Genomic DNA, 13396 nt, shown 5'->3' with positions numbered 1-13396 from the left:
TATATATATATATATATATATATATATATATATATATATATATATTGTTACGGTTGTGGAAATTCACAGAACACCATTCAGGTTTCCCAGAGATCAGTTATGTCGATAAGTGTGTGTTCAGATTCGATTTCCCCACCGATGTCGAAAGGGAAATTATTCGTGTAACCGGGCTGTGATCTTTGAGTCAGCCATTATTCTTTTGTTATCTTTATTTTGGAACAACTTCATCTCAACAACCACAACAGCATCTCCTCATCACCACCTTCTCCAAAACGCCAACCACACCACTACTTCAACAACCATAACCGCATCTCCTCACCACCTTCTCCAAAATGCCAACCACTCCACTACTTCAACACCACATCCGCTTCTCAACAAGCACAACCACCTTCTCCACAACCGCCAACATCCCCACAGACAATGGCCTCCCCAACAAATAACATCTCCACCAACCAACGCGATGAATTCTCAACAAATAAAGAAAACGAAAGCAACAGTAAAAAAGAACCCGATTCACCGAAGAAAAACAACACTTCTTGGACTTTTCCCTCAGAACTGGTAAACAGAAGTGACGGTTGAACCAACAACCACAGAGCCAAGCCGAGCTCTGCTGGAATTTCCCCCCACGCGCTGGGAAGGGAGGGGCGAAGCTCCGTGGCGATAAAAAGGGCGCGTTGAGATGCCGACGAGCAGTTGAGTTGAGTACAAGTGGAGCTCTGAAGACGAGATGAGTTGAGTTGAATTTGGGAGAGGAGACGCCGACCAGCAGTGGAGGAGAGGAGTTGCCAGCAGTTGAGTCTGGAGTCTTGAGTCTGGAGTCAGAGAAAGCAGTGAGGAGGGAGTTGGCAGCTGGCGGTTCGCAAGTGAGTGAGAGTCCTCTCTCTCTCTCTCTCTCACTCTCACTCTCACTCTCTCTCTCTCTCTCTTCACTCTCACTCTCACTCTCACTCTCAATCTCTCTCTCTCTCTCTCTCTCTCTCTCTCTCTCTCTCTCTCTCTCTCTCTCTCACTCTCACTCTCACTCTCACTCTCACTCTCACTCTCACTCTCACTCTCACTCTCACTCTCACTCTCACTCTCACTCTCACACTCACACTCACACTCACACTCACACTCACACTCACACTCACACTCACACTCACACTCACACTCACACTCACACTCACACTCACACTCACACTCACACTCACACTCACACTCACACTCACACTCACACTCACACTCACACTCACACTCACACTCACACTCACACTCACACTCACACTCACACTCACACTCACGCGCCGGTGGAGTCCAGTCGGGTGGTGACGAAACATTGAGGGTCGCCCAGCGAGTCACCACGAGGGTGGCAGGTAACCAGCACGGTCTCTCGGAGCTCCTTCGGTCTCCAAAGCTCCACGAACATTAAAGGCCTACGGGTCCTGTTCTGCCCTTTCCTTTCCTGGGGTTTTATTTGTATGAAAGTTGTGGCGCCGTGTCCGCTAAGTAGAATTGTGGTTAAGTGATTGTGTACATAATAAATAGATACAGCTGTAGGTCTTTGTTTGCTCGTGTCTTGTCCCTACCCCCATTCATTGCATACGTGCTTGTATATCTGCATTGCTTCATTGACTGCATACGTGTGACAAATAAATGTCCTTGTTTGAATGATGTCACCTGCTCTTTGCGTCCCCTTCCTACATTGAGTTGCGATACTTGCGTTCGGAATAAATAGCTGGTTTTTAATACCCATAAGCTAATCGGGTCCAACGGGGCCTCGCGATAATACACCGCTCGGCAAATCGCAAACGGAGCGAGCTGCTTAAGCGGCTAGTTTCCAAGCAGGTCCCGTTGAGGTACAATCTCTCGGTCGTCTGCCCGCGCAAATAATTAGGTAAATCGACCATTCGGCGATCGGACCCTGTAGCGCGGGTAGAGTATTAACAAGGTTGTGGTGTGCTTAAAAGCACACCCGTAGCTGGATTCCGGTGTTGATCCGAAAGCTGCGACTTGGATTGCCCGTCTGATGGGCGTGTGGCCGCAATTAGCTAAAAGCGGTCGTCTGCACGCCGGCAGGTGGAAACCACAACAATATACATATATATATATATATATATATATATATATATATATATATATATATATATATATATATATATATATATTTTTTTTTTTTTTTTTTTTTTTAAAGCATTTGAATAAATTCTTGCAGATTATTCCATCTTTTGTGTTAATTTTGAAAAGTGTCCAGCGTTTCCACTTCAGTACATACACCATTCATAGGTCACACATATTGTTTTGTAAATGGGTGGAGTTGGCATGCGCATGATCTGATGTGTGAAGTGAGTTGTCAACGATCAGGATGGCATATTTAGTCAGACTGGTGCATTGGTGTCACAATATTTATGACCTTCAAGTTTGGTCATGTTGGTAGAAATTGTTCAAACATCCTTTTGTCATCGTGACGTCAAAGCATTAGGTCTTCTAAATGTTTCAAACTGGTGTCCACTGTGCAGCTCGCTATCCCTCATCAGTGGATATGTTGTACATTACTCTTTCACGATTGACATTGATCAAATTGTTTATTTCTCAATGTGATTTGATTTTTTTTTTTCTTTTTGGCAAATGAGGGGGGTGGAGGGGAAACCCCATTTGTACATTTTGACGACATGAAGATGCAACTGCCCTTGTACTCTTGCCTCACTGTCCAAGAGTGGAGTACTTTCAATGCATGTGTTGTCAAATTGGATTGCATTGCTGTAATTAGCTGTTATTAACTGTGTTAAATTACGATGTTTGCACTCTTTTTAAAATTTGTTAAAAAGCACAAATGCAAATCAAGTGGGCAATTCTCTGGGATGCAAAAAGAGCTGCATGTGGTGTTTAGGAGCATCTCAGTACCGATGATGTGGTGGTACGTGTGTGTCGCTGTGATGAAAAACAAACTGTCATACTTTGGACACATGCGTGCAGAAAACAAAAGTCTTAAGAAATCAACCGTGCTGGGTGTTGTTGAGGGAAGAAGAGGATACAGACCTCAGATACGACTTGAAGGAACTAGATTAATATTGTCTTTGGTATGGCTCGGCCGGGATTATAACTGTTGGCCTTCTTGACTCAGGATGGATGCTCTTAACTTAAAAAAAAAAGTAGGAAGGATGCAAATATGGAAAAGTATTTCTTTATTTATTTATTGCAGAAGAGATGATGTATAAAGTTTTCATTGCCATTTTAAATATAATTTTTAGGGGTGTCTGTGAATCTGTGAAATAGAATACTTTGGATATATATATATATATATATATATATATATATATATATATATATATATATATATATATATATATATATATATATATATATATATATATATTTCATCTTTCGGCTGCTCCCGTTTGGGGTCGCCACAGCGGATCATCCGTTATGATCTGCATACTGATTTGGCATAGGTTTTACGCCGGATGCCCTTCCTGACGCAACCCTGGTCACCTCTTACGACACAGGGACAAGGATTGGGTTTCGCCATGATTCCGGGCTGCCCTACATCCTCTCATAGCGTGGCCCAGCGCAGAGCTCCCGTCCTCAAGCGATCCTCCAACCCAAGCCTCCGTGTAGCCAGATTATAGGCGCACGCCACTACGCCGTGTGTGTGTGTGTGTGTGTGTGTGTGTGTGTGTGTGTGTGTGTGTGTGTGTGTGTGTGTGTGTGTGTGTGTGTGTGTGTGTGTGTGTTTTTTATTACATCCCTCCTCCTTCAGGAATGGAGGCTGCATGCAGCCTCTTCTCTCTTTTCAGACCTTAACAAAATCACAATATCATGAAACACTTGGAATCTCTCTGCCTCTCTCAAGCCAAACAAATCTCACATTCTCACTTTCTCTCTCTGAAAGGACCGTCTGGCAAAGCCCATCCCCCACCCATCAACTTTCTTAACAATCCTCTTGAGGAAGTTCAGTCATTCAAACTCCTGGTTCTCACCATCAGCCACAATCTGTCTTGGGAAAATCATATTTTAAAGTTGGCCTCCAAAGCCAGACTTTAAAAGACAGAGTGACCTTCCAAACTCCGTCGTATAAAGTCCTTCCTTTGGCAAACATGAACTCCGACTCATCTCCAAGGCCTTCATTCGCAGCTTGATGGAGTACTGATCTCCCCTTTGTCTGGCTCCCCTGCATCACATCTTGCTCAACTTGACATTGTGGAAACCAAGGTCTTCAACATTTTTGGAATCTCCCACTATGAAGCTGAGTCTATGGGCTTATCACTTCGCTATTGCAGAGAAGTCGATAGCCTTTGTCTTCTCCCGCATACTTTCTGGTCTTGCATCCTCTGCTCTTTCCTTGCTTTGTCCCCCATAACCCCCGCCCCTCCCCCCAGGTTTCTGCAGGGCACACGTGGCCGGTCCATCATCAACCCAATTTTGAGAGTAGCAAATATAACACCATTACTTAATAAAGGATCCAGAGAAGAATTGGGAAACTATAAACCTGTTAGTTTGACTTCAGTTGTGGGGAAGGTGTTGGAGATATTAATTAAGGACGAGATGAGGAACCATTTAAATAAATACAAACTAATTAAAGGTAGTCAGCATGGGTTTAGCAAAGGTCGTTCCTGTCTAACGAATCTTTTGAAGTTCTATGAAGCAGTGTCTGATTGGGTGGATGAGGGAAAGGCAGTGGACATAGTATATCTCGACTTTAAGAAGGTATTTGATAAGGTGCCACATCGGGGGTTGTTAGCCAAAGTAAGGGCTTGTGAAGTGGCTGGTCAGGTAGCTAATTGGATTGCAAACTGGCTTAGCAATAAGAAGCAAAGAGTGTCTGTGAGTGGGGGGATGTCTTCCTGGGAAGATGTAAGTTGTGCGGTACATCAGGGATCAGTACTCGGACCATTACTATTCATTAGTTAAATCAACAATTTGGATAATGGGGTGAAGAGTAAGCTTTCAAAATTTGCAGATGACAAAAAGCTTGGAGGTAAAGTGGATAACAGAGGGGGTGGTGATCAGATTCAGGAAAGTATTGATACTTGTATAGATTGGGCAAAAGATTGGCAGATGCAATTTAACCTGAGCATGTGTAAGGTGTTGGGGATGGGAAAGAACAATGAAAATAGAGATTCCAGGATACAAGGGGTAGTTTTGGAGCATGTCACACAGGAGAAGGATCTGGGGGTGGTAATAGATATGGGAGGGAAGCAGGCAGCACAGTGCCAGGCAGCCATAGGAAAACAAATAAGGTTTTAGGTTGTATTTGGTGGGGGATCATTTATAAATCAAAAGAGGTGGTGTTAACATTGTACAGGAATTTAGTGAGGTCACATTTAGGATATTGTGTGAAGTTTTGGTCACCACAATTCAGGAAGGACATAGATGCCATCGATAGGGTTCAGCACAGGGCTACTCGATTGATTCCGACCCGAGCTAAACTCAGCTATGAGGAGCGGCTGAAGGAGACATGGCTTTATACACGAGAAAAGAGGTGGTTACGAGGAGATATGATGGAGATGTTTAAGATTATTTTTTTTTATATACCTTATCGAGGCTCGTATGAGAGCTAACACACAACGCACATCAAGGTGGGGGGGGGGCATGAGACAGGAGGGGGAGGGAGTGGGAAGGACAAAATAGTGGGGAACAAAGACATTTGGAGATCTGTGGAATGGAGAGGGATGGGATGGGGAACATGGGGAATAGAAGATGGACATTACAGGGACTTTCAGGAAGGGAAGCAGGGAATTTGAAGGAGGTGGGCTTGGATGGATAATCGGGGGTAGAAAAGATCGAGGATTTGGATGGGGGATGATAAGAGGTGGTGGTGAACAGCTGTTTTGAAGGCCTGGAGGGAAGGATGGGAATGAATAGAGTGAGGGAGTTTATTCCAAAGGTGGGAAAAACGAGGAATGAAAGATTGAAGGTGAGCAGTGATTCGTGATTTTGGTAGTTTTACCAGAAGGGGGTTGTTGGCGGACCTTGAGCGCCCTGTGGAACTGTGGTGGTGGCAAATCACAGAGAGAGCAGGGGGGGCGAGGCTGGAGAGGAGACGGTAGAAGACAAAGACCATCGACCAACCTGCGGTGATTGAGTGAGAGGCCCAAAGACTCGGCCTCGTTGCGGGAGATGCCAATGATCCAAAATGCCTTGGTTTCTACAGCGTGAAGCCGAGAAAGGTGGCAGGCAGGAACACCGGCCCAGAGGGGAGAGCAGTACTCCATCAGGCTGCGGACAAAAGCTTTGTAAGTGGTCAGGAGTTCAGGTGGGCTGAGGAAGGACTTTGCACGACGGAGGATTCCCAGTCGGCGACTGGCTTTGGAGGCGAGGTTTGAAATGTGGCTTTCCAAGGAAAGGTCGTGGCAGATAGTGAGACCCAGAAGCTTGAAAGAAAGGACTTCTGATTATGGATGGATGGATGCTCTTAACTTTAAAAAAAAAAAAAGTAGGAAGGAAGAATGCAAATATGGAAAAGTATTTATTTATTTATCTTTTCTCAAGATTATGAAAGGTGTAGATAAAATAAGTGCAGATGAATTAATTATTCAACAAAGTAGACAGTGATAGGACCAGGAGCCATCACCTGAGAGTAAAGAATAGGAGAGTTAAGACGTTAGTAAGGCAGTGATCTTTTACTCAGAGAGGTAGTTAATGCATGGAATGGCCTCCCTGGAAAGGTAATGGCAGCAGAAAAAGTCTATAAGTTTAAATTAGAATTAGATAGGTACCTGCAAGTCATGGAGGTGGAGGGGTTTCGGGATGTTGACAGGACTTTTCGTTAGTTTGAGCATTGATGGGTGATTGTGTGCATGTGTACGGAGTGCGGCTGGTGAGGGTCTTTTCAAGTGGTGTTGTGTGGTTGTTGATGTGTGTTTTTAACCAAGCCTATGCCCCCTCCCCTGAGGGGAAGAAGTACAAAAACAAAAAACTGACAAATACTTCAAAAACTTAAAACAAATAGATTTTAAAAAGAATTTCAAATATTGCATTTTCTTCTTTGTTTCTTGTATTGATAAATTAGTGTGGTGTTCGCGCAGGCATGATGGGATGAATGGCCTCCATCTGTGTCTGATTTCTTGTATAACTCCTTTCTGATGAAATGACCTAACTTTTCTTTCCCACCTGTGTAATCAGCTCCCACATTCTATTCAATTGCATTCTTCTCTCCAGGTCTTCAAGACAGCTGTTCAACACCATCTTGGATTATCCCCAATCCAAAACTTTGATCATTCCTTCCCTTGTTAACCTCTCCCCCAACCCCAATCCCTTCTTCAAAGTTTCCACTTTTCTCACTGGAGAGTTTCCTCCTGGATCCATCTTGTCCAGCCCATGCATCCTCTCCTGCCCCCCTCCCCCACCCACTCTCCACATTCCTCCCCAAACCCATTGTTTGTCCAAGTTTTGGCTCTATCTTGGCCTTCAACTCTGCTGTTAGTGTTTCTCTATCTCTCTATCTCTCTCTTGCTCTCAACTGATCCTTTTGTCCTATTGTGTTCTGACCCATTTAGTATCTGAATACTAGCTCTTGACTATGTATACAAAACAAGGTCGGCTTAACCTTCTGAATTTTCGAATGGATGAAGGTTGGACAAATGAATTGAGGGATACTATATGGAGAATTTGTACCGGTACCATGAAACTGTGTGAGCAACCTTGTTTTCCATCTGTCTCTTGATTGTTTCAGCGCATATGAGGCATGCCCACGGCAGAGGGGCGGGAAGAGTGGGAAGAAGTGCGTCACGACAGCATGTCGGAGAAAACGGTCTTCAAAGCTCAAAATGTCTCCTGGCTTCCTCGATAGCTCATCGTCACCCATTGCACTGGACCGGTATATTGTGATGTGTGTGGGATCTTTTGTTAAATTTCGCAACTATCCATATTAAGTATCTCAGGGTGTTTGTCTCACCTTCCTTTGGGAGTTGGGTGGGACCAATGTTGCTTTGTCAAGTGTTACATTGATCTGTTCTCCTTTATTGCTTTTCTTCCCTTCCCTTCACTTCAGTTGGGCTACTATACTGGAAACATTCCTGTGAGGGAAATGTTAGTGTTTATAAGCCCATTCTTTGTTGTGTTCCCATTTGTGCACGTGTAGACTAGGTTGAGGAAATATATATGTTGAATGTGTATTAACAGTTTCACTTTGTGGGGACACACAGGTACAACACGACAACCATTGAGTCGAAGGAAGAGACCAGTTAGTAGTGCTTGTGCAAGCTAGAAAAACTTTGCACTTCTTGAAGCGTGATCTTTTGTTTGAGATACTTGACAAAAACTAGACGCGGATTAAACTGGCGGTTTCTGAGGATCTGATTAAAAAAAAAAAAAAAAAAATTTCAATTTAGGTTTTTTTTTGGAGCACCTCAGTTCCGATAGTGTAGTTGTGTGTGGCTGTGGCAAAAAGCAGATTGCGGTGCATCGTCCTTTGCTGAACTGCGGTGCAGGATTTCATAATGAATAATCTCGCGACTTGCACTGCTAAGTGCTGGACAGAACAATTGGAAGGGACCCGTTGTCCCTGGAAGTGTTCGGTGTTCAGCCCAACTTGGTAACTGCTGAAGGTTGTGTTTGCAAAATGATATTCCAGCATAACGAGCACATCTGACCGAGATGTTTCCCTTTCCCTTGCTATTGCCAGCGGGGTTTGCAGTCCTTAAGAAGCTGCGTGCTGGGCCAGGAAAACCCCAGATCGACACACTCTCCACAATTGACGCTGGAGTTAGATGCACCTAATGGCGAGGGCCCAAACTGTCTTCTTTGTACTTTTCTCATACATAGACCGTTCGTCACAATCTTCAAAGCCCCAGCTCAAAAACTCGTTTGACTGTTTTTAATCAAAACAGCCAAGTTTGAGAGGACTATAATGAGTCAGTGAGGCCAGTTGTTCCCTAGTGCATCTGTGTGCTTGGTCATTTTTGTATACTTCTGAGACATGGCACAAACTTAAAGGTGGTATAAGTTTTATTATTTACATTTTTTTAATGCAGATTGATGTCACCATTATTGCAATTTGTGATAAAAGGTTTTGATGACTGTTATAAGTGTTTTGTTGACAAAAACATGTTTAAGTGGCATCAATGATCTTCAATTGGATCTCATTTGTGTTTTGTACTGTTATTTACTAAAAAAAAAAAAATTCTGCTTCAGCAGCCAAAGTCCAGAAACATTATTTTGGGGGGAAGGGGAGGGTGGGGATGGCTGGAAACAGAGCCGTATATTAGAAAGAGTACGTTCAACCCGGTTTCAACACATCTGCTTTATGATTGGTCAAAAGCCCTCATGTGACTACAGGGCACCATGTTGTGGACCCACCTGCATACCTAGCAGACGATACTCTCTTTGCTACAACGCTACAAACATATCTTGCATCGAATGCTTCCTCATAAAACGTCACTTTGATGAAATATTTAGAGTTACAACGTTTATAAACATGCCCTGCTGTGCAGCATAGGGTTGCTCAAATCAAAAGAACCACGGGAAACAGATGCATCGCTTCCCCCGCAACCCAGAAAGGAAGAAAATCTGGGAAGTAAAGGTTCGTCGGGATGGCTTGAAAGCCAACGACAACTGTCTCTTGTGCGAGGTAAGGTCAATTTAACACGTCGAAGTAAAGACTAAATAAGACCCAATTATTATTTCACCAGCGAAATAAATATTGATGAATATTGTATTACTGATGTATTTTTCAACAATTTCAAAAAATTGTAGCAAGTTAGTGTATATTTAGTTGAAGATCACGGATAACATGTTTCGAAACCAACATGTATTTCGGTATATGGGACTACAGAGTACAGTGTAACCTTTGGGTTGGTCATTTGAACCATTTACCTTGGAACTGTTAGATGTGGTTGGTCCATGACTCCATAACCATACTTAATGCCGATATAAGCAACACAGTATAGATCTGAAAGTGAAACACATGCAGTTCAAGGACCATGAATGATGGCAGGAAGACTTTTTTTTTCTATCATGATGTCTGCGAAATTTAACAATGATGATTTCTCAGTTTCTAGGCCTTACTAGTTTCTAGACCTTCTACATTTGGTGGGTTTTAAGGTAAAAGTTGCAGCCCTTCATCGCCCTCTAACCTGATGTTTTAACGTAAGATGGAAACTTAATGTTCATTTGATTTAAAGTTGTTTTTTTTTTTGTTTTTTTTTAATTGTACAATTAAACTAGTCAAGTTGATCTGAACATAGATTTGTCGGCTTCCTTGTAGCACAGATAATTATTACGAGTTAAAAGATGGACAAGTACAAAAGAAAAAAGTGTGAAGAGGGGAAAATGCAGAAGTAAGAAAATGGAAAGCGATGGATGATTTCAAGAGGAGGAATGAAATGAATGAGGGAAGAATGGTGGAAGAAAGAGTGCAGAAGAAGAGATTTGGAGAGATGAAAAATAGATTTCTAAGGGAATAAACTTGAAAGTGGATTTTGGTTTTGGAGAGAGAGACAGAGAGAGACAGAGAGAGGCAGAGAGAGAGGGGCAGAGAGACAGGCAGAGAGGCAGAGAAGCAGAGAGAGAGAGGCAGAGGCAGAGAGAGAGAGAGAGAGAGGCAGAGAGAGGCAGAGAGAGAGAGAGAGGCAGAGAGAGAGGGGCAGGGAGAGAGAGGCAGAGAGAGGCAGAGAGAGAGAGAGAGGCAGAGAGAGAGGGGCAGGGAGAGAGAGGCAGAGAGAGAGAGGCAGAGAGAGAGGCAACGAGAGAGGGGCAGAGAGAGAGGGGCAGAGAGAGAGGGGCAGAGAGAGAGAGGCAGAGAGAGAGAGGCAGAGAGAGAGAGAGGCAGAGAGAGAGAGGCAGAGAGAGAGAGGCAGAGAGAGAGAGGCAGAGAGAGAGAGAGGCAGAGAGAGAGAGAGGCAGAGAGAGAGAGAGGCAGAGAGAGAGAGAGGCAGAGAGAGAGATTGAGATTTAGGGAAGCAAGAAGAGAGTATGGTGAGGGTGGGGGGGGGGGTGGGTGAGAATGAAGTAAGACCCAGAAAAAAAACATTTAGATTTGATGGGTTATAAACACTATTGCAACAGCCCCAGATTGCGATGAATTAATGAAAAAGTCGTAAAATTCCAACAAAGATTTAGATCGATAGATACAGTATATGTAGATGGGACAAGGTTTCAAATCTTTCACGGAGAAAACAAGAATTAAGACAATCCAGAAACAAAACTTCAGTAGGGCAAGCCCTAAAACATACAGTCCACACTTGCAATGCAAGCTTGAGCGCACACGCCCTTGGTCCACAACATGGCGCCTATTGTTAAGTTGGCCAAACTCTTCTAATATCCGGCTCTGGCTGGAAAGTTAATCCCCCCCCCCCCCATTTAAAAGTTAATCTCACCCCATTGATAAACTAACTGGTGGGAAAACGTATTGTACTTATCATGCCACAAATGGAAGTGACATTGCACAATATCCATGTCACTGAGACGGCTCCTTCGTTGTAGCAAATGAAGACCTTCATTAAGTGATGGATCGTGTGAAATGGAAGCATTCGTTGTCGTAAACCTTTGTTAAGCGGGGGATACCTGTGCTGTATAGCATGATATTTCCAAAACTTGTGGACAAGTGTTATAGACTTCATTGTGGCACTGACACAGTTGCACCAATTACCCGGAGGGTGTCAGGGTATAAATGATTTCTGGACAATAATATGGTCCATTCTGTTGTTGATCAGGTAAAACCAGCACATGACAGGAGGCAGAAGGAGATTTAAGGAGTAATATTTATTAATCCCTCTTGTCTGCTGTTAAAACACTCATTAATAGTACAAACTACAAATGTCACAGATATCTATGCAGCTTTCAGGATGGTAACTTATCGCATGTAAGCAGTTCGTAAAATAAACTTCAGCAGGTTACAAATGATTGAAGGATCAGCTGTGAACACATTCAAACAATCTTGTCCAGCCATTGTGTACAGGTTGAAGTCCGACCAGCCATTCACATTGAGAAAGTCCCTAGGATGAACTTGGTATCACTGAAGCAAGCAGATGAATCCGAGTCCACAGATCAAGCTGAATGACATTGAATTTGGAAATTACATGCTGTTGAGAACAAATGGGTACCAGCAGCTGAAGAGTGAGAAGGAAGGGAAGGAACAGTGTCTTTGCTGTTTCGATGCAAGTGACTGATGGGATACCTGCTCGGATGTCATCTCCAAGACACAGCTGGACAGTAGATTTCTCGAGTACCAACCGACCTGCCAGCAAATACGATCGACCAGCATCCGCAGGGTGCAGCTGGTTCTTCAGTCAAGGCTTTGAGGTAGGAAATTGGTCCCGGTTCTGCATACAGCACTCTCAATTCCCTCTTTGCTGGTTGAGCTGGATTTTAAAATGCACTCTGCCACATGCAGCCCACAGCTGTTCCTTCTCACTCAGTTCACATGGTGCCTCCTTTACTGAAGCTGAGGCAAGCTGTCTGTATTTACGGCATTTGCAAACTGTCCTCAAACCTTTGTGTCTGCTTTGAAACAGAAATGTTTTACGACTGGCAAGGTCACTCAGAGACCTTGCGCCTAGGTGTCTTCATTCCAAGATCCATTGCTGAGGTTGGTGTTTGGTGAGCCCTGACCACAAATTAACTTTGACAGTAAACATCTTTCTTCAGAGTACATTTTTCAAGATATTTGGCCATGAGCAGAAACATTGCTTTGTTTTCTCAACTCTGAATTCATTTTAATTTTCACACAGCTCCAGTTTGCTGCCTTTTAACACATTGAGATTATGTTTTACTGGTATATAATCATTCTGATGAAATATTGCACTTAACTTTCAACTACATCATAACAACGAGTTGTGACAGAATCATGTGGATGAGTTGGTTAGGTGACAAGAACGAGTTGATTTGATTTTGGTTCAGGTCCGGATCAAGATCCCACCCATCGGTGGGATATAAAACGTAAACTGTTAAACCTAGTGGAGGTATGTGTTCTCCCAAGTGCTGTTCCAGTTTATTATTTTTTATTTTCATCATTTTGACAATCTCATCTGTATTTTGAGGATTTTTCATCATTAAATTTTTTTCTCTCCAAAGTTTCACGCATGTGCATCATGTGATTAATGTATTTTCAACAATGTGGGGTGACTTTCAAATCCCATTTCACTTTGGCTGGCCTCTCCAGAGATAGCTAAATGTAATTGTAGTAGGTGTTTGTTGCTAGCAATCGATATTCGCAGCGATGCCCCTCCGAAGCAGCTGTGATTTACGTGAGCAATGTCTGTGTTCGAGCTACAGGTATTGACGTTGTAGATCGTATCCCTTGTGCATCAAATTGTGGTGTATTTATTTTAGACTTGTCAGAGGAGAGGGTATTGTATTTAGGACTGTCTGTCTTTCTGTCTGTCCGCCCATAATGTGCCAATGTGGACCACAATTTTTACACGTTATCTTTTTCAACCGAGTCCCTCTATAAAGTATGTACAATTAGAATGCAAGTTCG

The 13396-nt window shown here is 43.3% G+C and overlaps 1 protein-coding gene across 4 annotated transcripts in view; it reads left to right on the top strand.

The window, feature by feature from the left end:
* HASPIN (histone H3 associated protein kinase) overlaps positions 1–13396 on the top strand; it is a 116710-nt gene that overhangs the window by 58451 nt on the left and 44863 nt on the right. For 2 of the 4 annotated variants that reach the window (XR_015055538.1, XM_085871565.1), the window contains exon 2: positions 7652–7807. Coding sequence is in view for 2 of the 4 variants with exons in the window: in XM_085871565.1 (XP_085727691.1) it covers positions 7652–7807 (156 nt within the window). In the remaining 2 variants the exon portion in view is untranslated. The remainder of the gene's footprint in view (positions 1–7651; positions 7808–13396) is intronic. The other 2 variants (XM_085871566.1, XM_085871567.1) reach the window with 1 other exon arrangement.

The sequence above is a fragment of the Eptatretus burgeri genome, chromosome 2 (genome assembly GCF_056783735.1).
Source record: "Eptatretus burgeri isolate ZD-2024b chromosome 2, Ebu_testis_v1, whole genome shotgun sequence".
In the NCBI taxonomy this organism is placed as follows: Eukaryota; Metazoa; Chordata; class Myxini; order Myxiniformes; family Myxinidae; genus Eptatretus; species Eptatretus burgeri.
The sequence above is the reverse complement of the archived record's forward strand: the minus strand, read 5'-3'. Positions and strand labels throughout refer to the sequence as shown.